The sequence below is a fragment of the Marmota monax genome, unplaced genomic scaffold, assembly GCF_021218885.2.
Source record: "Marmota monax isolate L192 unplaced genomic scaffold, Marmota_monax_Labrador192_F-V1.1 WCK01_AAM20220418_F8-fsc00041, whole genome shotgun sequence".
Lineage (NCBI taxonomy): Eukaryota > Metazoa > Chordata > Mammalia > Rodentia > Sciuridae > Marmota > Marmota monax.
In genome coordinates this window covers 11,142,186-11,168,184 of record NW_026695238.1, presented here as the reverse complement: position 1 = coordinate 11,168,184, position 25,999 = coordinate 11,142,186, and the positions used below count along the sequence as shown (strand labels likewise).

The 25,999-nt window shown below is 41.0% G+C and overlaps 1 protein-coding gene across 1 annotated transcript in view; it reads right to left on the bottom strand.

Annotated features, from left to right (window-relative positions):
* The window catches only part of Daw1 (dynein assembly factor with WD repeats 1), a 41,956-nt gene extending 16,197 nt beyond the window's left edge, over window positions 1-25,759 (bottom strand). Inside the window, exons 1-7 of the mRNA XM_046439853.2 lie at window positions 25,644-25,759; window positions 15,864-15,936; window positions 11,951-12,095; window positions 10,435-10,493; window positions 8,800-8,922; window positions 4,914-5,013; window positions 946-1,053 (exon numbers count right to left, since the gene is read on the bottom strand). Of these exons, the coding sequence (XP_046295809.2) occupies window positions 946-1,053; window positions 4,914-5,013; window positions 8,800-8,922; window positions 10,435-10,493; window positions 11,951-12,095; window positions 15,864-15,936; window positions 25,644-25,725 (690 nt within the window). The 5' untranslated portion in view covers window positions 25,726-25,759. The remainder of the gene's footprint in view (window positions 1-945; window positions 1,054-4,913; window positions 5,014-8,799; window positions 8,923-10,434; window positions 10,494-11,950; window positions 12,096-15,863; window positions 15,937-25,643) is intronic.
* Between the last annotated feature and the right edge of the window lie 240 nt (window positions 25,760-25,999).

The following is a 25,999-nucleotide window of genomic DNA, read 5'->3' as shown; positions in this document are numbered from 1 at the left end:
CTGAATGTTAGAATTCTGAGCACACAGTGCCCTCAGCACAGTCAGGGGAGGAGTCCCTTCAGTTGAACTGCGGGTACTAACAGGGTTTTTCCAGCCATTTCTCCTGAAAGAAGAGGCAGTGAGGAAGCAAGGGCCCTGGAAATGTGACATCTGAGTTAGAGAGCGCACACATGTCGGTGACACTGGGTACTCAGAGTTAAGGGAGAAAAGCCTTTGGTGTTGCTTTTCAATGGGGACCTCTCTTCTCTTGTTTTAGTCCATCTGTTAACTTCCTTAGGTAAAGAATCAGGCTTTTTATATTTATTTATAGTTTTGAAAGGATAAGAAAATGGGAATTTCCGTGTAGCTGTTCCCACTTATTACAGCATAAATAGGTCCATTTTGTTGTGGTCACGTGGGTCAGGGCAGGACAGAGGGGAGGGCGGCAGGCCTGGGGAAGGTGTGTGTGGTGGTGACAGGTGAGAAGAGCAAACCCATCGGCACCACTCTGCAGGTGTGCCTTGGCCTTTCTGCCCCTGTCCCACCCCCTTGTCATGGGACTCTCCCAGGAGATCTCAGAGACAGGCAGGTGAGGGGAGTGTGGACATGCGCCCCCATAGGGAATCTTCAGCAGGGACCTCCAGGGCTGCCTCTTCCAAACAGGGCCAGCCTGCCTCCTTTTCTTTTAGCCACAGAGACGACATGGGTTCAAGGCTATGGTTGTTTTTTTCAGAATAAAAGTCATCAAAATCAAAGCTCATATGGCTTTCCAGGCCCTCACCAAGTCTGTTGGAACAGTCAGGAGGCCAACTGCAACTCTCCCTCTGCAACCTGAAACCCAGTATTTTGAGAGCATCTTCTAACAGCGCTCATCGTAACAAAGACACAGATAGAAAATGAGGACGAAGGCAGGTGCGTGAACATCAGGACACACAGACACACTGACACACCGACACACCGACACACCGTCAGGGTGCACATTTCCTCTCCGTCCTCGGTGTTCCACAGCTTGGCCGTTGTGTCCATGCTTCCAGTAGCCACCAGAGTGCTTTGGGGGTTGAACGATAAGCACACCTACGTTGTATGAAATGGAAGAAACTTTAGAAGGATAGAGGTTCAAACTGTGAATTCTCTGTGGCCTTGCAATGACCTTGGCAGATTCAGTTTAAGTCTTTGAGTAAATAACAAAAGGTCAGGTACAGGAAACCCTATGCGCCAGGCCAAATGGAACCAGTCCCCACACCTCAGCTCAGGCTCGGAGGGGCATGGACCCTCTCTGACACTTTTTGACACCAGAAGAACAACAGCAAAGCCACCCTTGCTGCTGGCATCGCGGTCCTTGTGATAACGTCCCTCACCAAAGGACTGTGACACTGGCTCGCACTGCCCATTGCACACCCTCGGTGGCCTTCATGTGGGCAATACATCCAGTCCCCCTGGTCCTCTTCAGTACCTGACCCTCTGGCTGCACCCTGCACCTTGACATCACCTTCTCTAGAAGATTCATCACCAACTCACCAATCGATGGGCCCCATTTCCCAGTACTTCAGCTTTCTCTCTCATGTTCCCTTCCTTCTCGCCACAGACTCTTTGGCTTCCCTGAGATCCCGAGATCCCTGCCTCTCGCATTCTATCTTCCATATTCACCTGACACCCAGGAAGCAGAGCTCCTGCCAGCAGCCTCCATGTTTTCAGTTCCTACCTTCTTTCAAATGCACCCTCCAACCAACTCTGAACATGAACTTTTGTCAAGCCAGGGTTTTAATCAGTCACCCACCTTCCTGCCTCATCACTCTACCCAGGTAGCCTAAGAAAACTGCATCGGTCACTGGTGTGGCTCACTCACACCTCTGCCCCAGGGCCTCAGCACCACCACCCACTGGGTTAGACTTGCCTCTGGCTCCCCCTTCTCCTGTTGCCACTCTTGCCCCCAGTCTCACCCTCACTCTCCCTCAACAGACAACCTGGCCTCTGATTGCTTCCTTGAGAAAACTCTCCTTATGGCTGGGAGCTTCCTTCCCTTTGCCCATTCTAGAACCCCCTTCCCTGGATTTCTAGGGGACATGTACCTATCAGCTGTCCTTCTCTCTTGACTAGATCCTTCCCAGGGGCCTGTCAATATGCTTGAGCTTTTCTTACTTGAAAGCACTTTCTCCAGTGACCCTAGGTGCCCATTTCAATTACCTTTTCCCCTTTATAACCAAGTTCCTTGGAAAAATGATTTACCATTTGCTGAGGGCCATCGCTAAGTAAGAATGACGCATGGCATGACCCAGGTCATTTGCAGTGTCATTGCATGTAAGGTGACCTTGCTCTAGGACCAGGGCAGATCCAGGTTTAGGGAGCATTGGGTTTAGGGCGTTCCCAGTTTAGGACAATCCGGGTTTAGGGCGGTTCCAGGTTTAAGGTGTACCCTGCTGGGAATAGGGCGTATCCTGCTGCCTCAGGCGCGCCTGCTCCTTGAGTTCCCGTTGAGTTCTCCTGGGATTCAGAGAGTATTTGGGATTTTGCCCAGAACGTGGATTGGCCCAGAACGTGTGTGTAAAGTGCCGGTGACAGTTCTAGAATAAAGAGTTGCTGTTTGAATCTACAAGGTGAGTGGCTCGTGATTTTGTGCCCAGCCAGACTGCGGCAACCATTACTTTTTGCTCATCTTGGACTCACTCTTCAATAGTCCTGACACTGCTGTGGATGGGTCCAATCCAAAGGGCTCTGTTGGTCATCCCAGTTAGCCTCCCTGATGCTTGTGGTGTGGACTCCTTTGTTTCTGATATCTGTACAGCTTTAAGGTTCTCTGCTTTCTCCTCTTTCTTCTCATTTTGTTTTGGTTTTCATTTGTTGTTGTTGGGACAGGGGGGTGTATCAATTAAAGGTTTGTCGTTTGTATATTTCGGGATTCTGTCAGTCTCTTGTCTGTGTGTAACCCTTCCTCTGGCCATTTTCCGTGGCTCAGTGGATTCTAATGGTACCAGGAGACCAAGGCCCCTCCCCAGACCTCACTCCCCAGTCAGTTCCAGCCCCAAAGAGCCAACAGCCAAATGGATGCCTGTCTGGGTATCGCACAGGCATCTTTAATCAACCAAAGACTCCAGATCCTATGAATGCAAACCTGTTCCTCCTCAATGATATAGAGTTAGTGTGTGGCACTACCCATCACCCACGCCCCAAATCAGGGAATCACCCTGGGTGCCCCTTTTCACTCATGCCTCAGACTCCCTTGGTAACCATGTGGTACTCCCCCCACTCCCTTACATCTCTCACACTCTTATCTGCCCCAGGAAAAGGTTGCATCACCTCTCATCTGGCAGCAGCAAGGTCCCCCACTGGCCTGTATGTCTGACCTCACCTACCTCCCACCTTTCCTGAGCACCACCACAGTCTTCCCAGAAGCCAAGCTGAGGTACCTCCTCCCAGCTGCAGAGCCTCAGCAGTGTGGCCTGACCTCAAGACAAAGCCCAAATGTCTCAGCGTGGCACAGGCCCTCTACAAATCTACAAGATGGCCTTTGCCTGTCTCTCCCACTTCAACTATTCCTGCCTGGTGATCTGGCTTTGACTGGGCTATTGGTGTGCCAAGGCCCTGGGGTTCTTCATCCAGGCAGCTGGACAGCACTGGGGATCCTGACCCATCACTCAACTCCCTGCAGTGGGTGGCACACCGCCCGCAGCATACCGTGTGCATGCCTTCAAAGGGGACGGTCAGGAGGTTCTGCTGTCATCGCACAGCTGCCTGAGCTCCCAGGCACATGCGTGTTTGCACACTCCTCCAGGCATTGGCCAGCGCTGCTCCCTTGCCTGCAGTGCTCATGTCATCTCTCTAAGTCTTCCCTGAGCTCCTTTCCTGGCCAAGGATACAGATACTTGACAGCCCCCCAGGCCCTCACTGAACCCCAGCCCACTTCTCGCCATCTCAACACATCTCTGCACTTACTCACCGATGCGTCTACTCCTCCTACTGAACTGCAAAATCTCTGGAGGACAATAACTGCATCCTTTCCTGATAGGCCTCCTGGAGGCCACGTTTCACATACACTTAATAGTGGGAAATTATAACTGTCAGCCTAAGAACTCTATGTAAAGAAAACCTTTCAAAACTCCAAGGAAGTGTAGAGATGTGCTGCTCTCTACAAAAGAGATTATGTCTCTCTTTGACCTTAAGCAAGTGACTCTCTATGCCTCAGTGTCCTCATCTGTGCTTCAAGATGGGCAACCTACCTCTTAGGGTTGTTAGGAGGCACCATTAAGCTAGAACATGTAACAGTCTTAGAACAGCAGCTCCTGAACTATGAGCCCCTACAGGGTCATTTTACAATGTCTTCCTGTAGTACAATGTCTTCCTGAACTATACCTTGCGGGATAAATATACCATGAACTGGAAGGATGAGCGTAAGTTCACTCCTAAAATAAGCAGGTTGCTTATTTTTAAGTTATCCATATGATGCCAATTAGCTCACTATTGTTTTAAGATTTTAACACAGAAATGGTCAAGGGCAAGGACCCCCCAACTGTGAAATCTATTTAGAGTATCAGAATATTTATTCAAATTGGAGTTCTAATGATACTCAGAAAATAATAAGCCTAAATATGATGTTAAAAGTTGTTTTAAAGCTATTTTAATAACTTCATCAGCCTATATTAAGTGAGTTCTTTAAAAACAAGTTAATGAAAAAATAAAGCTGAATATTATACTCACATATTTATCGTATCACAGATCCACTTAGTACAAAATACTGCTCTTTGAGAGTACCTGCAGATTATTAAAACTTAAGTTGTTTTTAAATTATATCACCACCACCATATAAAATCCATGCAGACTAAGAAAATACTGGGATAGAATTTGAAAATTAATTATAAAAGTAGAACTCGTACTTTCATAGTGAAATCCTAAAACAAACAGCAACATAAAATATATTTCAAAATGTTAAATATACTCACTATTTCTGCTGTGTGCCCCCTAAAAGTATGGTAACATTTTCCTGTTTCTGCACTCCACAGTTTACAAGTCTTATCAAAGGACCCGGTTGCGATTTTGTCACTGCAATTTTTTAAAATAAGAATTTTTGAAACATATTCAGTCACATTATATATGATACACTGAATATCAGCACATGGATATTTATCTACTTAGAAATGTACTTCACTTTTAAAACTGTAAGCGACCCTGTATCAGTGGATGACCAAATTAAGGTTTAATTGAATGGCATCAATTTGTATGTTCAATGTTAAAGTTTTTATATTAAAGGAATAAATATATTTGTTTGGGATTATAACAATTTTTGAAATTAACAATGAATATGGCAAAAGCTTCATTCAGAAAATTAGTAATGTGGATATCAATAATATGTAGAATCAGCTGTATCAGCACAGAAAAATTCTGCTAAAAGGTAACACTGAATTTAAAAGAAGAGAAAAAGATATAAAGCCAATTAACCAAATGCTAACAAAGTTTTGAGAAGTCTGGCAATAAGGGTCTCCTTGGGAAAACAACACCAATATTACTCATGTTGGAAGAATTCAAAGAGAAAATTGGTAAAGACTGGAGTCTTTTAAACTGAAGGCTCCCAGTTGACCCCAGGGCAGCTCTACTGCTCCCACCCAAGGGCTAGAGGTAGATTCGCTGGGCTAACCTTTGGTCTTGGCACCAAAGCCTTATCTTTTATTCCTGACCCATACTTAGCCTTTATAGCAAGTCCTCAAGATGTTCACCCAGTTGGATGAGTATTTAATGTGTAAGTTTGTTGTTCAAAAGTGCAGGGTCTTTAAGACCCAACACATATCCTAAAGCAAATTATAAATACCCAGCCCAGTGGCCAAGTCTCTGTTTGCCCAGAGTAACACTGAAGTCTTGCTTTCTGCCTCTGTTCCCAGGTCACCCACATAGTATTTCTGCGGTCTCTCAGAATAATGGAAAGCAAGGTGTTCTCTATCTATACCCCAGGGCAGTGTAGACAGAATGTCCTGGGGAGCCACCACAAACCATCCAAAGCCCCTGTCACTGAAGGCTGGTGGCCCCTCAGTGTCAGAACTGGCTTTCTCCTTGACATCTTGCTGTCATCTTTATGTTGTCAAGGCAAGTTCAACGGCCTGCGAGTTACCTCAGTCCGTTTTCCATCCTTCCTACCCTCAAATACATGAGACTCAGGGTGGCTGTTATTTCTTGACTGATTTCTGTTCTGCCACAAACTGTTCTCTATCCATGTTATAAATATTACTAATGTCAGCATTTTTTAGAATTATTATATTGAATCAAAACTCACTCCTGACCCACTGTATAAAAGAAATAAACACTAAATCAGTGGAAGTGTCTCTCTATCTCTGTTTCTCTCTCTCTCTCTCTCTCCCCCCCCATACATACACACACACACACACACACACACACACACACACTCCAACTTATTCTTTGGTGGCTGGCTCACTCTGCTGAAACCCACAGACCATGAAATTCAAAGATACTGCATTAGCAAATAAATAAATCATCAAACTGTGAAAACTATTTACATAACTGGACAAGAGAGATATTCATCAGGGACTCTTGGTAGAATCAGACAGAAGGGACAGAATGTATTCTGCACCATTTTTTTCTCAGAAATCTTTGTTCTCAGAAAGATGCCAAAAAATATCACATCTGTTAAGTCGACTATTAAAGAATATCATATTATATGATAGAGAATTGAAATGAAATGAAAGTAGGAATTATACAGTGAACCAGTATAATTTATAATTTCAATAAAAATTTTTCACTTCCACAAATTGGTATAATAAGGTATTATAAAAACTGTCATTCTCTATAGTGTAAAAATACATAAAGTTAAATTTTCTGTAATTTAATTGCAATGTTTAATCATTTTAATGCACCAATTAAGGTTGATTGTACAATCACAATTCATGTGTCTTGAAAAGCATTACATTTTAAAAAGATACAATATCATTAGCAACCTGGATATTAATTGTTTTAATTGCAGTATAAAATCTCTAAGTGCATCAAATTTTTATAAAATTCCTCTCTCTTCTACCACTCTGTCAGGGGAGTTTTCATTGCCCCCTGAGCAGAGTAATGGCCCTGCCTCCTAACCCATCTCTTTGCCTCTTGCCTCAGGCTTCTTCCCACCACCAAACCCCTTGACCCCTTCCCTCTGCAGGGCAAGCCCTCTAAAGAGCAGTCCTTGCTTCCCTTCTGTGTTCAGAAGCCTTCTAAAGCTTCTCAGGCTTGTAGAACAGGGCTCACACTCCCAGGATGCTCCATCCTCACCCCCTGTGACTCTCCAGAGGAAATTCCACTGGAGACCTGGCAGCTGAGCTGGCCGGAGGACTCCACACCTCACAATCCTGAGCTGCTGACGGCCCCTCCTCCACCTTCCACCATCCAGGTTTAGGCTTTAGTCCCACATCACATTCACAGACACTTGAACCAGGAGAAATCATAGTCTTCTTCTCCTCTGGGCTTTTAAACCACTTACTCTTTTGTCCTAACTCATTGTAAATGAACCATATTTATTGAACAGCTTCATTAATGGAAAAACTAACTTTAAGTGAACAATCATGAAAAAAAAAGATTTTAAAGTTACTTTTGATATTTGAAAATAACAATCTTCAATTTTTTTTTTTACTCAAATGAGTACGAATACACACTTATTTGCCCATCTCTTGACAAAAGGCTGGGGCCCTTTGACTATAGGTCAACTAATCAGAGTTCATCATCTGTTAAGAAATCCTATCAAAACTCTACAGTTTATAATTTTCTTCTCTTTAAAATTGAATGAGAAACTCAAAGAATTTAAATATACTCACAGAACAATCTGAGTACAGAATTTTTTCTTATTTATTTATTTTGTACCAGGGATTGAACCCAGGGATGCTTACTCACTGAGACACATCCCCAGCCCCTTTTTTTTAGTTTTTACTTGGAGACAGGGTCTTGCTCAGTTGCTTAGAGCCTTGCTGAGGCTGGTTCTGAACTCACAGTACTCCTGCCTCAGCTTTCCAATCTGCTGGCATTACAGGTGTGTGCTCAGTGCCCGGCTCAAGTGCAGAATTTTTCCATATTTTCTAATTTGACATTGATCAATCTACAGCTTCATTTAATAACTATTTTTTTTCAAAGGTTTATCTGATCTGTTTCTGTAGAAAACAACAGCTTTCTTTCCACACTCATGTTTCATTAGTTTATGTAGTATTTCAATAATTTGTGTAATTAAATTCCAGTGCATGAGTACATACAACTAGCCCTGGATAGGCTCATACCCTCACTGTGGAAGAGACAAGCTGGGGGATATCTCACCAGTAAAACACCCAGTGCCAAGGCATCAGTAGTACACTGTGCAGAAAGACAGAACACACTGCACACTTGCTCTGCTGCCTCAGCCAAGCAGAGGGTGGTGTTTAAGTACCTCTGCTCTTCTTGGCACAGTTATTTAGCATGCTACCACATGCATTCTTTTCTACCTGGCAAGAATGAAAATTAACTCGTGCATGTTATATGGTGCATTTTCACCTCATCTTCTCCAGAGCCACCTGCCCAGTGCTCTACTCATCCATAGGAACTGCCTCCCGGGGACTCCCAAGGGCCGAGACAGTGTTGCTGAACATGAACTCCAGCTCCCCGCTTCCCCACGGTGTGATGCTGGGAAGGGCAACAGAGCTTGACCGTTATAAAAATGATACCTATCCCAAAGGCTTTTTAAGCACTGAAGGAGTAACTGAAAGGCTGCTAAAGCATGTAACAGGCACTCAGTACTTTGCAATGCACTGTCTTCCCTTCGACCCCCAATACACAGAGGAATGAACTCATGAATTGAAGGAGTAAGTGAATGAGAGAACAGACCCATAAGGATTGTTGAATGCTATGGCGTAAACCACGTTCCTGTGACCTTCCAGGGTGTGCAGCTCCTCTCCAGATGCAGTGTCCCAGAGCTTGCATGTCCGATCATAGCTCCCCGTGATAAAGCTAACACAGAAACACAGACAACACGCAGGATGGCAGTATGTTAACAGAGGCTTCAGATTTCACTGACAGGATAATTCCTTTGTTTTGCTTTTCTCAGTGGAAATCATGTATGCAGAACAACAAAATTAAGAACAATAGTTAAATCTTTTGACTTAGAAAATTATCTTTATCCCAACCAATAAAAGAAGTCCCTATATAAAATAGGGGTTCTTCTAACAATGGTTACCCTCCATGATATATATTCTTACACTGTTAAACAGGATATATAATGAGCAGTAGTTTATGAAACTCTGCATCTATCTCTGTGACAGCATCTTTCTCACAGTTTTACAGATCATACAATTCCCACATTGCCCTTGATCTTCCTTCCCCCCCACACACTCCACACGTGAGCTCTCAGTAAATTCTACTAGTGCCATCTCAAAATACACCCTAATATGGCCACTTCTCCCCAGATCCATTGCCTTCATCTCTTGCTTAAACAAAACCATTCTCTTCTAGGCATTTTCCTTCTGGCTTCTTGTCTGGCTTTCCTCCATCTTTTGCAAGAAACAGACCTGTATGTGCACGTCTACACATATGAACCATAGTAATTGCTATGTGTTGAACTATGTCCTCCTGCAATTTTTATACTGAAGTCCTAACCCGCTGGTATCTCAGAATGTGATTATTTGGAAATAGGACCATTGCATATGTAGTTAGTTAAAAGGAGATCATATTGGGTAGAGTAAGGCCCTAATCTGGTAGGACTTGTATTCGTATAAGCAAGAGAAATCTGGAACCAGGCAGATACACAGCAAGAACATCATGTGAAAATGATGACATAATAAGGATGGTGCTTTAATTGCCAGCAAATATCCAGGACAGAGGTGTGGGGCAGAGTCTTCCTCACAGCCCTCTGAAGGAGCCACCTTATCCTGGGACCTCTAACCTTCAGAACTGCAAGCTGATACATTTCTGTTGTGAAAACTGCTTAGTGTGTGCTGACTTACTATGGCAGCCTTAGCAAACCAATCAGGTGTAATTACATTCATGTTCAAGGGTCCATACACGCCTTCTACCCCATCCTTCCTACCTATCACCTCAGATTGTAAGCTCATCAAGGGCACTTCCTGCACATGGGCTTGACGGTTCTATTCATCACACCCCCAAAAGTAAATTACCTGCTCTGAATTGTCAGGTCACAACCAGCCACAATGATGCCTTGTCTGCCCTAAATGCCAAGGCCAACGTGAGGTCACCCCAACTGACCTATTCCTGAGTCAAATTCTTCACAGCTATAATATTTCTGAGACCCCAGTATGCTTTCTACCTAAGATGCTACAAATATTATAGGAAACTTAGATTAGAAGAGAAGGAGAAAGTACTTACATTTCTCTTCTATGTTCAGTAGGACACAAAAATCACAGAAATGGACATATTAGCTACTTAACTAACTGGAATGTTTGACAAACACTTAAAACATTTTTATCCCTTGATTATTAAAGATTGGAAATAAAAAGAAAACCTTACCATGAGCCTGATTTGTTAAGTGCAACATTAGTCAATGGTAATATATGTGCTCGGAGAACCTTCAACGGAAAAAAAACACCATTTATTTTGGATTCAACCCAATTAAGTTAATTTTGATTTTAACTTTCAACAAATTAAAACATTCAATGTTGTTTTAATTATATGTAATAAACGGACAATATTCAATATCCTAACAAATGAGGAAAAAATTGCACCTCCTATAAAAGACAAACCAAACATGTGGTACTTACAGATAATTACAGAACACAATTGTGTTTTCCATCAGTACCAATTTACCTTTAAATAAGTTATAACTATTAAATAAGATAACGAATTGCACTAATTCCTAATATTTTTTACAAATTGCATATTGTTTAGTGTGTGTATATATATAAACATACATATAAAAAGTATTATAGGAAATACATCAAATATCTTTCAAAGATGTTTTTACAATGTATTATTGCTTTCTGAGTTCTAAAACTCCTTTACAGTCTATAGATATCTTATTTATCTCTCATTCCCTATGGTGTCTAGCTTACAGTGGTTGCTTAATGAATATTCATTGAATTAATATTCAAAAATTGAATAATCTATTAATAGAGTAATTATCTAGACCAAGAAAGTTCTATATCTGCTCTCAAAATGTAACTATTAATAGTGCCCCTTTAACTATGAAAAATGTTCCCTTTGGATGATAAATTACAGGATCACTGTAGAAACAGAGCTCATATTAGTAGTTAGACAGTGCCACCTGCTGGAAGTAAAGATATTATAAAAATAGCTTCATCCTTCCAGAAAAATGAAGGGCTGATGACTAAAGACCTGGATACTTTATATCAGATAGAGGACAGCATAAATACTAATTATATTTATCATCATAATTATATTTGAAGCATTAAAATCAGTGTGATAAGAAGGAATTTTAGAATAAAATAAATTTAAAAGTTTTAAATAAAAAAAACTGTTTTTAAGAGTACTAAACTGACCACATTTGTTGTGATTTTAATTTAGTTATCAAAACTACAGAGAAAAATAAGCATATATATATAATTTAAATTATATAATTCATATTAATAAATAATTTACTGAATATTAGTATAGTTTAGTTGCCATAAAAGCAGAAAATATGAAATGCTGATATAATATGAAACATGACTTCTTAAAATTACTCTGAAAGATAATTTTAATAATTTATTAACTTACAATCACCTTTATGGTAATAACCCTTTAAATTTATCATTATAAAGGGTAGCTAAATTACTTACAAATATTCATTTACTATCTTAAGAAATAAATGTTGTCTTTTACTCATTTATTCAATAAGCAGTTATTGAAACAATCTTAGCAAATGCTTGAGGCACTGAAGCAAACCACAGGGAAGAATCTTTCTTGGAAAAAAAAAAAAAACGTATTTTTAAGGAAATAGAAAACTATTTACCGGAAAAGAAGAGTTCATAAAGCATCAATTACTTCAACAAAACTCTTCCCTCAGTGATTTTTAACCAGGCCTTACCTTAAACAGGTAGAAGCTGTGGTTGCTGTTCTCTCTGAGCTTCTCCTGCAATCTCTGCACCAAGAGGCTGACTTGCTCTGTCCGTGAGGCTGTGATCAAAGGTTCTGCTCTCTTGATCTCTTCCACCAAAGCACTGACATCAGTACTGAAATTCACCCCCAAAAATATTTTCATGTCAAAAATTGCACATACATTCATTACATGAAGAACAGTTTTTGCTTTATGAAGCATAACATTTATATGTTCTTAAGAATACCATCCTGTTTCCAAGAGATTTCTGAAAAGTATCACTCACATCAGCCAGGAGCATAGTGGCACAGAAACAAGATGCTTGGACTTTTTTTTTTTTTTTCTTCTTCTTCTTTTTTTTTTTCTTTTTGTAGCCGGACACAACACAATGCCTTTATTTTTTTTTTATGTGGTGCTGAGAATCGAACCCAGGTCCCGACCGTGCTAGGTGAGCGTTCTACCGCTGAGCCACAATCCCAGCTCAAGATGCTTGGACTTTCTAGAACATGTTTCCATAACTGGGCCTTTTCTTATGGAGGGAGTGCCAAGACTCTGGGGAGCTCACCGAGTGCCATGGTTTGAATGTGTGTTTTCCCTCCAAAGTTCATGTTGAAATTGCCAATACAACAGCACTGAGAGGTGGGCTCCCAGGCAGGGAGGAAGTCACGAGAGCTCAGACAAAGGATTTTATCCCATCGGCCCTTCTACTCTTTGCTGTGAGGACATGGCACTCCTCTCATCCAGAGCATACAACTCTATGTGTGTTCTTGGAAGCAGAGAAAATTAAACCTGTTCTCACCTCCATCTTGAATTTACCAGCCTCCAGAGCAGTGAGATAAAAATTTCTATTCTTCAGAAATTTCCCAGCCTCAGGTGTATTTGTTAGAGCAGCACAAAACAGACTAAGACACTTAGGAAGGATGAGGGTACAGCGTCCCAACTCTTGAGTGTAAGGAACTCATTATCGTTTTCCTGAGCTTCTCCTGCAATCATTGAACTTATTTTCATTGAATTTATATTGAGTATGCCTGGTACTATATTTTCTGTTTTAAATATGTTCTCTTAATACTATAACAACCTGCTAATGTAACACTTTCATCATTAACTGTTTTAGAAATGCAGAACTGAAATTCAGAAAAGGTAGACTTCAAGATAAAATGTCTCACTATAAACATTTGAAGAATAATGATTAATAATAGTCCTTCTGGACTATACTATTTCTCTGAAGAAGAATTAATCTTTATAATATATATATTTTTTTGAGAGCTGGGATCATATTTTACACACTCCCTCTCTCCCCCTCTCTCTCTCCCTCTCTCTCTCTCTCGAGAGAGAGAGAGAGAGAGAGAGAGAGGGAGAGAGAGAGAGATTTTCCCAGTATTCAAATAATCCATAGAAACTTTGGTAAAATTTGCTACTCCAAGAATAGCATTAATTCAAAAAGAAAGTATTAATGTATATCTACCACAGAGCACCCAAAATAGAGTTGTTTTTCAAATTATGTCATAAGCATGCTTGAAAGATGCACTGTGTGTTATCAAAAAATAACTCCAGGCCCACCACTGGAGAGGAGTCTGGCTGGCTGGTGAGTTCCAACTACAGCCCTCAGGGCCAAATTCAGCACTGGAGCCAGGGCAAGACCCTCCTAGGAGACCCTCAGCCCGTGGCTGAGCAAGGAGCCGTGCAAAAGCCTGGCCATTTTTGTCCCATGAGTGACTCCTCTAACTGGCATGCTTTGCTGCAGGTTCCCCTTTGGCTCTGCAGACTGCTGTCCACTATGCATCACCATGGACAGATGGCAACTTCCGCTCGGTCTCACTGCATGTGATCATCTGTCACAGATGTCACTGTACAAAAAGCCTTTTACCCATTGACTCTGTCTCAGCATCAGCTCCTAAAATGTAATCTCTGGTAAGCATCCCCTCCCCTCCTCTTAAAAAAAGATTCCCTAAGTTCCATTCTTATGCAAGGCAAACCTGTTTGTTCAGTTGCTTGTTGAATACCTACCCTAGCTTAGGCCCTGTGAGTGTAAAATATGATCCCAGCTCTAAAAACTAATTATGTACTTGGAAAACGTAGTGAATATTTTGAACAGAAATGAATCGGAGACCATTTATAACCATTATATGGATAAACTCTGAGCTATACAATTATCAAAAGAATTATACTTTCATAAAAATTAAAACAATAATAATACCTCTTGGAAAGATTGTGTGAATACAAACAGATTTGCTATCAAGATCTGAATTAACCAAATACCTAATCTGGACATCCAGTCCTGCAATATTCCAATAGCTACATTCTTATATAATGTCATCTATAATGCAAGTATTTGTATAAGCACAAATATTTCCAGATTCTTGTGAAAAACCAGAAATAAGATCCATACTTTATAACTTTGAAATATTTACTTTCCAAAACTATCACACCTAGATTATCATGAGTGAATGGCCATGGCTGTAGGTGGCCACCACTTACACCTCCTCACAGCTTGGTACTATCCAGTGACTGTGACAGCCTAAGGAGAATATCAAAGCATTTAGAGCTCCTAGATTCCCTGCCCCACGAGTCCTTTATGAAGTCACCCAAGGATCTTACTTTTTAAACATAAACCATGTTTTTCTTTAATCTCCAACTGGAAATTACTCTCTCTTATACAAGTTTACCTGAACCACTCAAATGATGCTCTGTTTTCTACAATTTATTTCTCAAAACAAACAATATGGCCATTGAGGATAGAGATTATGATTAGTGACTGTATCGTTTCTTATTGAACCCAATGGAACTGTGCATGTGGGAGAAGCAAATATCTCACTGCAGACTAAATAAAGAACATCTAAAAAAAATTCTTGCATGCTAGCAGAGTCACACAGATCAGTAACAGATTTCATTTATAAAAAAAGAGTGGTAAACAAAGATTATTGTAGATGAAATTAAATGGCATTACCTGTATCACCATTTATTCTTTGATTTTTAAAAATACCTGTTGAGTAACTGCTCTGTCCTAGGCACCTAGACTAAGGTTGGACCCTACTGAGACTGGCATCCCCCAAGTCATGCTCAGTCCTCACCAGGACAAGTGTCCCCTTAAACACTGCAACTCCCAAGTGGCAGCAGCTCCATGTCTAAGGGAGCCCTCTCTCTCCAGCTGTCATGCCACTGGGCTTATTTAAAACTGCAGTGCAGCCCTCTGTGTGAGAGTCCCTCTGCTGTCTCAGGCCACAGCTCTAAAGCACAGTATATTTGTTCTTTTTTACCCATTGAGAATATTTTCACCTATCTGAATTTGAACTCCCACAGTTATAAACACTACTCGTATCTCTTACAATGGAGATTTGCACAGAGATCTCCTGAAGGCAGTGAATTCCAGGCATTATGACCTCACAGATCTCTTCTGGGCTCACACCAGGTTTCAGAGGTAGAGATCAGGGTTCCTGCCTCTGCCCCATGACAAATGATGGGCAGGAACCTAAGCAATCAGCCTCATGAAATATTTCCTGAGAAAAAAAAATAGACTCAGTAATATTTTTCAAACTCAACAACCAGTACTCCTTAGATAAGTTAAAGTCACCAAAAATAAGGAAAGTCTAAGAAACTGTCACAGCCAGGATATAATCCTAGATAGGATCTTAGAAATAAAAGGGAATTAGAGAGAAATTAAGGAAAACTGCATACTGTGGACTTGAGTTGGTAACAATGCACCATTTCTGGTACAGCAACTGTGACAAATTTCCCAGACTAAGATCTTAACAACTGGGGAAATGGGGGTGAGTGCAGGGGAACAGAAGAAGGCTTTTAAAATAGTGCACTGTAGTTCACACACATCCACGCATCCTCCTACATTAGGGTTTTCTAAGAAAGTGCAGGTATACGAAATGCATGCTGCGTTATAAAGGTAACTTACCTAGGGCTGAGCTCAAGCAAATCTATAGATCTTGTCTTTAATTCCCCACTTTTTTCATATTCCAGCATAATTCCTATAAAAATAAGCAAACATGTTATAAAGCACTGAGGATGAAACCTAAGTTAATCTACTTTGACATAATTTCTTTCATTTTCATTTTTCAAATGTTAAAGTTTTCATCATAAAAAACATGAAATGATGGCTGGTCCTAAAACAAGGTTGATTAGACTAGCTCTTTCCCTTCCAAATACCCTTAAAATTGTCCAACAGACAATAATGAAAATAATTGACAGCTGAGGAGGAAAGGTGGCCTGGATAGGGACCCGACCTCAGGCTCGACAACATGGGGAGCCTTGATCTCCCAGACTCCCCCAAACTGGGGCCAAGGGCCTACAGCCTGGACCACCAAAAGGCATAGAGACAAAAAATAAAATGTCTTTCACCCTGGGACCAAAAATCAGATGAAGCAGATGTTGAAATTATCTGACAAGGATTTTAAAGGGAGGGTCATAAAAATGCTTCAACTATTACGTATCCATTAAAAAATGAAGAAAATGTCAGAAAAGAAATAGAAGTTATAGGAATTATGCTGGAATATGAAAAAAAAATCAAATGGAAATTATAGAACTGAAATACACATTCACCTAAACAACTTCTTGATGAAGGGGCTCAGTAGTAAAGATGACAGGACAGAAACAGTGAACTTGAATACAGATCTATGAAATATACTCAATTTAAACAACAGAGAGACCAGGGACTAGGGCATACTGAGGGCATACTGGACTAGGGCATATGATATGTCAAGAGTTTTGTACTGTTTTGAACAACCAATAAAAAAATAAAAATAAAAATATATTAAGTATTTTAATACAAGCAGCATTGTCTTATGAATATAACCATAATTCCCAACTCCCCCCACAAAAAAACAGTAAGAAGAATTGCACTATATCACACTTTTGCAAAGACCTTTATATGGCTTAGTTAAGGAGAGCTGAATTTTCATCTCTGCTGCTGCATTCAAGCTGTTGCTATATGTTGCTTTAGATGAAGTATAAGAAGAAAATGTGGCCAATGACACACGCCTGTAATCCCAGCGGCTTGGGAGGCTGAGACAGGAGGATGGAGAGTTCGAAGCCAGCCTCAGCAACAGTGAGGTGCTAAGCAACTCAGTGAGACCCTATATCTAAATAAAATACAAAATAAAGCTGGGGATGTGGCTCAATGGTCAAGTGCCTTGAGTTCAATCCCCAGTACCAAAGGAAAAAAAAATGAAAAGAAAAAGAAAAAAATCTGATTAAACGTTGATATGTATCAGAAAGATGGAGAAATTTATTAATATAATTTTCAAATGATTACAGATATTATTCTTTGATACTACATTTTAATTTAACAATGGTACTTTCTTAAAAATTGGTTGCAGTGTAGAAACTAAAACCACGACTGTGAGCTCTTCCATGCTGGCTTCCATTAAAATCCACTGGTTGATCTCCCAATAGATCTTTTATCAATGCATGATTGAAAAATAGTGTCTCACTGAGTCATGTGTATTTCTGGGGCTAGGGTTGTGGCTCAGTGGTAGAGTGCTTGCCTAGCATGGGCAAGGCACTGGGTTCGATTCTTGGCACTGTGTATAAATAAAAAAAAGCCCATAGACAACTAAAAATTATTTTTTTTAAAAAAATCACATTTGTTGTTATCACTTCCAATGAATGCCATCAGAAAACTCTTTTATTGTTAGCAAGTCATCAGGCACATGGTAGTAGATCCAACTTTTCTGAAATTCCATTTTTTGTTTGAAAGCTCAGATTTTATTACTGGAAGAACTACAGACAGTTTTCAGTTGAAACTTTCAGGCTCATTTTGTTCATTTTCAAGAAAATGTAGGCCAAGTGCCCAAATAAATCTTGGAATTAAAAAAGGGGCTTGTTTATCTGTCTCTGTTTCAAGTAAAAATGGTCTTTCATTAAAAAACAAAAAAAGACCTGTGGACTAGCTCATTCCAGAATTCAAACAACCACACGAGGAGTATTTTCCTCAAGACAACCTGTGCCCTTCACTGCACAACAGAAGAGCTTTATGGGTCTCTCATACAGTACTCAAAGGGCAGGCACTGATAAGCCCTGCGGCTTCATCAAAGCCATCATTCCTGTCCTGAGAATGAGCACTGCCAGAGTGAGGTGACACTTCCGTGACCTGAGGTAAGGCCCAGGAACTTTCTCCTTTCCTTGCTTTTTGCACCATCAGTGCAAATGTCAGTAAGTGGAAAATCAGATAGCACCTTATTAGTATTATGACAACAGATTTGACTGCGAATCTCCACTGAAATGGTCCAAAAGCCTCAGGGTCCCTCTACGTGTGAGAATCATTGCTGTGGACTAAATCTGAAGCAACACACGTGACTCCAGTGGCATTTCAGGTCCAGGGGAAATAGCTAATGCCATCAAATCTCATCCCTGTATCTACTTTTCAAAAGCACCAAGTCATTGAGAGAGAATGTAGCAGAGTTGAGAAAGTAGGTGCTTAGCACCAGGGAGATGCAAGTTTGCATTTCAGTTCAATCCCTTACATTTGTTATGATACCAACAAAGTCATCTCATTACAACTCAGTTCTCTCCTCCATAGATAATACCTGGAGTTTGAAGGCTGAGACTAAATAAGATGCATACAAAGCATTTGGCATATAGAAAAATCAGATGACCAGTGCTTATTACTTAGTTATTAATCAAATACTACCTGTGATGTCCTACCCAATTACTCAGTATCACTTAACCTGCATACATGCCATTTTTTCCAATGAGGCTGCAGCTTCTGTGAAGGAACACAACACGTCGTGGTTTCCCTGTGTTTCCAGGTGGACCCTCCTCAGAACCAGTTCTGAAGACGGAGGCCAACAGGCGCTTCATTTGGCCAAGGTCAAGTACAAGCAACACCATCAAACACATGAAAATTATACCTTTCCTCTCTGGCTTCCATTTCTCCTGCAATGGTATCTCCCCATTATTTGCTTAATCTTTCAAAATACTCAGAGAGTTTTCTAAATATCTGAATTACCAGTACATTGAATGGATATGAGTCCCAGATTGCTTAATCCAATTGATATTCCCTGTCTTCAAATCACATGGCCTTTCAGAAATAATTGGCTCTACAATCAACTTCCTTCTTCTTCAACTACAGCCTCTCTAGGCTTTTATTGAAACCTCTCCATCTTTCTCTTTCTCCAATTACTTTGTGACTTTTCACTCTCCTTCAGTGCTAAAAACTGGTGGTCTTTAGGCTTCAAGACCAATGATTCATTTCTTGTTGCTGTACATTCTTTCCTTATTTAAAATCATCCATGCTCTTGGCTTTAATGATCATCAATATGCCAACTACTACTTGAAACTCTCAAGTGGAGTCCTTTGCTGAGTTCCATACATGCGGTGACTTGCCTTCACCTTACACAAGGCCAGCATCCTCCCCTTGGAGCCTGCATCCCCTCCAGAGTTCATGTCAGCATCAGACCTCACCCCTCCCTCAGCTGCATATAGATCAGGAACTCAACAGTCTCTCTGCACAGATTTGGCACAACCAACACAGGTACCTGAGTAGCACTTGTGTGATGAAGTTTAATATTTTAGAATAGAAAAATCATTTGAAATGCTTCTAATGACTCAAGAATTCCCAGAACACCAATGAAGCCAACCACTAGAATTAAGAGGCCAGTTTGACAGTTTTGGTTTGGGTGTCTCCCTCCCCCAAGAACTACTGAAGACCTGAAACCAAGCTCTAGCTCTCCAGGATAAGAAACAAAAAGAAAACAGGGAAGTTTCTGCAGAGAGCCAATCACTAAAAATTCTATTCTTATTTCCTTAGAGTAAAAAAAGACTTCCTGTGCTACATTGAACTTTACAACAAAACAGGGACATTACAACATTTTTAAATCTTCTTAAAACCTATTTGTATGCCATGTAAAACAATGGTATGGACTTACAAAATAAATAAAGTACCAAAAGCTGAAATTATAAGTAGACAAGAAATAGATGGACTGCCAAGTGAAGGTATCATTGAGGAAAAGACAATATTTGCAACTGCTAAAGAAACCACTGAATACTTAAATATAAAATTGGTGGGAAATATGCATGACCTAGCTGAACTACTGGAAGTAACAGAAAATTATGATAAATGGAGAGAAACATTGCTGAATTAATCTATGGAAATGAAAAAGTCAGGATTTTAGTTTTTCAAACTTGAAAATTTACTCAACCAGATATTATATTCAACTATAAAACAAAGTATGACTCTGATAGAAAACTATGTCAATTTAATAGAATTATCTATACATGGAAGTTTTAAAATAAGATGAAAGTGACATTTCAAACCAGTGGAGGAAAAATGAATTGTGGAATAATAATGCTATAATAATCAGTTAGACTTTCGAAAAAATAGATTTCTACTACACACGATGTACAAAAACACATTCAAGGTTGATTAGAGAGTTTATTATTAAAAATAAAAGTAAAATAGTTTGAGTAACAGAACATATTCATATTTTAGTGTCTGCAATCAACTTTTTAAACAACAGCTAAAATTGAAAAAAAAAAATGACCAATTTGCCTGAAACAAATCTTAAACTTCTGCATAGTAAAAGATACCACAAAGTTGAAGACAAATGATGATCAGCAAAATCACTTCAACAAAGCTCAGAGAACTTCATATGAAGAAGTCTAAAACAGATTTTTTTAAAAATAATAATGAACAAAAGGCACAGATGTCCAATTTACAAACAAAACAAAAATAGACAATGGTCATTAAATATGCCAAAGTAAGACTTTGAATTTCATTAATAAGAAACGGTAGGTACTAAATAAAATAACAGTTATAATTTTTATCCATCAGATTAGCAAAGATTATAGGGACTAATACTGCTCAGCATTAGCAAACCCCAAAAAACATGTGTTCTCAGAACTGTTGGCAGACAGGTCATGACTCTTTTCAAGGGGCCGTCACATCTTCAGGAGGATGGGGACGGTCTCAGCTATTCCTTTATACCTTTATAAGATTTGGTTACAGTAAATATTCCCTTTATAATAGTAAAGGCATACAAAAATAAGGAAATAAAGAAGAAAATTATAGGTGAAAACATTATTAGAATATAAACTATTGAGGAACAAGGTCCCTGCAAGGTCATTAGACTCAAGTAAGTTACAATAATTTGAAAAATACAAACTTTACATAAATGCAAGTCACTGTCATTGTCAAGAATCGTGTCTTTCCTTTCTATTTCTGTAATTTTAAGTTTTACGCATTACATATAAAGTACTTAATAAATATTTGAGCAAATAAATAATATAAACAATGAATAAGCAATATAATCATATTAACTCAAAGAAAAGGACTACAAAAATTAGCACATGACAACCCACACGGATTAGTTTGATGACCTAAGGAAACACATTTGAAACATCTAGCAAACAAATTAACAAAAGTCAAAAGAAAGAGCAAAATCTGAATGTGTGAGTTTCACTGCCTCCTCATGGCAACACATGTAGGCAGTATGTTCATACTTCCCTGAGCTCCCAGATGAACAGAGCCTGTGACGTGTGTGTAGAGAATATAACTGAAAACAAGACAGAGATGCTGATGCAAGTGTGTCTTGTCTTCCCTCAGTGATCACGTCCAAAACCTCCTGACATTCTTGATCTTCTCTTAGTCGTGGACAAAGAGGCAATAAGCATAATTCTCAAAATGCTTAGGTAAGAAGCCTCTGCCCTCAACATTTTGCCCTGTATTCAAAAGGCTACACTTCAGTAGTTATTAGTATCCTTTACTCAGATCAAGGAAAGCCTTTAAAGTGCTCAGAATAACTGATGTCTATTTAGTTCCTTTTCCTGGCCAAAGAACTAGGGACTGCATACAAAAATAAATAAATAAATAAAGGCAAAACTTGACAAAACTGAGTCAGTGGAAAGGCACGTAGTCAGCACCTTCATCGCTTCAGGAACCTGACTTCATGAGTTAAACATGCCCAAGATAGAGGGGGAATGTCCCGTGTCTGCTCAGCCATACACCACTGCTATTTACATTCAGTCACCTGGAATTCAGACAGGGAGAAGGCTAATTCAGTGGATGCTAACAAAAGAATGTTCCAGACCTATGTCATTCCAAAGTCAGTGGGAGGACTGCAATCAGAGAATTTTCTAATTGCTGTCTGTGCAGAAGTAATAAAGGAAGCGTGAGAATGAGGCCCGTGGTGACTGGGGTTTTTTTTTTCCTATTTGATAATGTTATTGAAACACCCACCCGCTATTCATTAGTATCTTGAAAACTTGCATATAATGTGGCTCACTGAAGACTGGAATTCATGAATTATATATCTAAGTATGTAAGTAATAGCACCTCATTATAAGATAATCATTAAAGCAAACAGTTGCAAGCCTGAATCTAAATCTTTACTGAGATCATCACTAGAACCACTGACTTTTGAGCTGGATCAGACATGGAAGGTCACTTATCTGACCTGTCCACATTTGGGGGAGAGTTCTGGCATTCTACTTAACACACAGCATCTCATTCAACTCACGTATTCAACAAATATGTGAGTGACAGTCTTACAGAGTCCCCAGGTAGGGACACACCTGGCCATCCTAGGCCCACCAGGATGAGGAGTACTGCTAGAGGAGTGATGGGAAATGGGGGTTGGAGGCAAAAGGCGTTAGGATGTGTAGGGCCTTGGAGTGTGGCCCTACTTTCAGTGAGAGAAAAGGCCTGTGGAGGGCAGTGGAGGGGTGTGGCCAGAGGTACGCTCCAGCAGTCATCCCACTGCTGAGATGAGACAGGCTGACATGCGCTGAAGAGAGAAGTCATAGCAGTGAGGGGTGGGGAAGTTCCTAGAGTCCACATGGATTGCTGAAGTGTACTGACAGAATAAAAGTTCCCATTGGATCAGATGTTGTGTCTGAAAGGAGAAACAAGGATGAGGCCAAAATCTTGGCAAGAGCCAAGTGGAAGTTCACTGAGATGGGAGAACAACTGAGGACCCCGCCCCACGCGAGATGCACATTGGATACCCACAGGAAAGTGTCGAGCTGAGAGCGACATGGGAGGGCCTACTTAAGATAACTCTTCAGCAGTGAGAATAAATGAGAGCGCCCAGCTAATGAGTGCGGATAGAAAAGAGAAGTCCATGAGCAAAGATCTGGGGCCTCCATCCAACACTGAGAGATGAGAACAAGATGGACCAAGGAGAGACAGCGGGGCAGGAGGGAAAATAGCATGCTACCAGAAACCAAAGGCAGGCACACGGTCAGAGATGGAATGCTGCTGTCAGGCCAAGAAAGGTGAGGGCTGTGACATGGCCAGTAGGCGCAGCCATATGGAAGTCACCAGGGATCTTCAACAGTAAAGTGTCAGGGGGGCAGTAAGTAAAAGAATGATAGGAGTAAACTCCAGGCAGAAAAGAGGAGAGAGCTTGGAGGAAGCATTCTTTCAGGGAGGTTTACGCTGAAGGGAGAAGGCAAGTGGGTTGGCAGCTGGAAGGGACCAGCGGGTCTATGAGGTGAGTGGCACTGTCACCATCCAGCTGACAGCTCACAGATCAAAACAAACTGCCCAAGGGGAAAATTGTATATGGTGAGAGTCAGTTATTCAGTCTTCAGAGCCCACATTTCTAACCTGTACTCTTCAACAAAGGCAAGGCATTCATTTATCAGGTGATTTGTGGGAAATAGTCCTGGCTCACGTGTGAGCACAGGCAAAAGAAAATTGGGATTGCTTAAGAAAAACAGGCTATTATTCTTAAGTTAAAACGTCCTTTATGCTACTCCTTCCTATCTAGAGCATTTTCATGTTGTTTTAGTTGGAATTCTAAGGGAGAAAATGAGTATCTTTTCTACAAATATGAACTTTACATTGGAGAGAGTGGCCACTCAGGCCTCCTCTCGCATCCCTTGAGCTTTTCAACATTTATTCACATCAGTTTCATGCCTGGATTGACCTCTTTCATAATCCACATTTGTGCATCCACTCAACAAACACTGAATGCCTTCTACGTCCCAGGATCTTTTCAGGAGCTAAAGATACAGCAGTGAACAAAAGACACAAGGTCTTAGTTCTCATGGAGTTTGCATTCTATGACAAAGAGGTGAAGATTTAAAATGTCAACTAGTGTCAGATGATGATGAATACAGTAAAAACAACAAATGGCATAGAAAAAAAATCAGGGAGGGGTTACTTTGAATGAATGGTAAATGAAGATCTCTCTGGACTGGTGACAAGAACTGAAACCAAAATAAGAGGACAGCCATTCCAAGGCCTAGGGAACACGAGGTCCAGAAAGACAACAGTGAGTGAAAGACCCTCCTTAAGTCTTGGAAAAACAGTAAAAGAAGTCTGAAGTATACAGAGTGTGGAAGACCAAGGTTCTAGAAGTCAACAGGGCAGGCTGTGCCAAATCCTGCAGAGTGCATAGTTTATTAACAAGAGACTATGGGAGATGTTTAATTCAGATTTCACTGGCTGCTGATGACAAGACAGATTGCAAAGGATAAGCATGAAACCCAGGACCACAAGCAGTCCAGCAAGAGGTGGGGACTGCCAGAATGGAGGGCTGGACTAGGCTGGTAGTTGGAAGGGACGTTACATCAAGAAAACTGTGCCATGGAAAAGGGGACAATTGGATAGATTCACAGAATATTTTGACAGAATCTGTTGATGGAATGGGAAAGAGAGTGTGGAGTGGTGGTGAGGTAGTACCAGGAAAGAAGAAAAAAAAAGACCAGCCAACTTCCTGACAGAGAAACTAGATGCGTGGTGATGATGCCATCAACTGACAGAGCACAGTATGAGAAAGCAACAAAATCAGGATGGATCAGAGAAAAGGAACCATGAGCTCTGTCAGACCTTCTGGTTGAGGTTAACCAAACAGCTGGCTGCACTGCTGGGAAAAGTAAGACATTTTGAGTTCTTCAGGTCTCACGTCTCATAAAGCTACCTTAAATCAAACTGGTCCAAAGAGATCCTTCCCAATCCTTTGGAATCTTTTTGCCACTTCTTATCCAAACTTCACACTGGGCAAGTGTACTTTGGTCATCTCTTGCTCTGGGGCAAGTTTTGCAAGGTTTTATCTCATATTCTTCTTTTTTAATGAGTTCTGAATTAAAAGTCAAAAGAGTTTTCAAGTCCTAACAAGCTGGGAGATCAGTGCGCTCCCCATATTCTCCAGATGCAACCAGGTCCTCACCTCCAAAACAAGGGGACTAGAAGAGAATACCTTACTCTAAAAGTATAGCATTTGGTGGGGTTATTTCACTCATTGGGATCAAGGACTAGATCCTTCTTTAAAGCCTCTTGGGAAGGAGCACACAGTGGATGGATAAGCCCAGACCCAATACATTCACCAACTCAATATGCTTCTCTGGGTCTGCATTTTCCTTTTCAGACTCCGTGCACCTTGACTTGATCCTTCTGGAGGGTTTAAAATAAAAGGAAACATGGTCCCTCCCTTGTCTTCCCTTCCAGAAACCTACACCCCAGGAGACCCCCGGTCACACCTCTCAGGCCCCATCCCACCTCGTTCCTGGGAACCCAACAACATGGCATTTAAAAGTTTAAAGACTTTCTAAAGTCACTTTAAAAGTTGTGAGGACCAGAGCCCAGGGTGTGCCAGAGTGAGGGGCTCAACCTGGGACTCATCAGACTTCCCGACCCTCCCGACCCGCCCGGGGCGCGACCCCGCGGCCCCCTCCTCCGCCCCAGACCCGCGGGGTTGGGAGTCCGGGGCCCCAGTGACGGCGGGGCCCGTACCTGGAGGGTAATACCGGAGCAGGAGGCTCTTGAGCTTCATTTTCTCGCTCTCGGATCCCTGGCTGAGGGGCTTCGTAGCCATGGAAACGCCAAACAGCCGCAGGTCTCGGGCGCGCATGCGCGGAGCCTCCGGGTCGCTGGGCGCGGAGCTGTGAGCTGTGAGCGCGGCCTGGGGCACCGACCCGGGCACGCACAGACCAGAGCAGGGACCAAGGCTGGCGCGGGGCCACCAAGTCTCCAAGGCTAACAGTTTTCTTTACGTTCGTGGAATTTCCTTAAATTGGCTCACTTCTTTAACTTGTCTTTTTAAAGAGTTTTAAGAGAAAACTCTTGTAATGAAAATTTCATGTTACAGG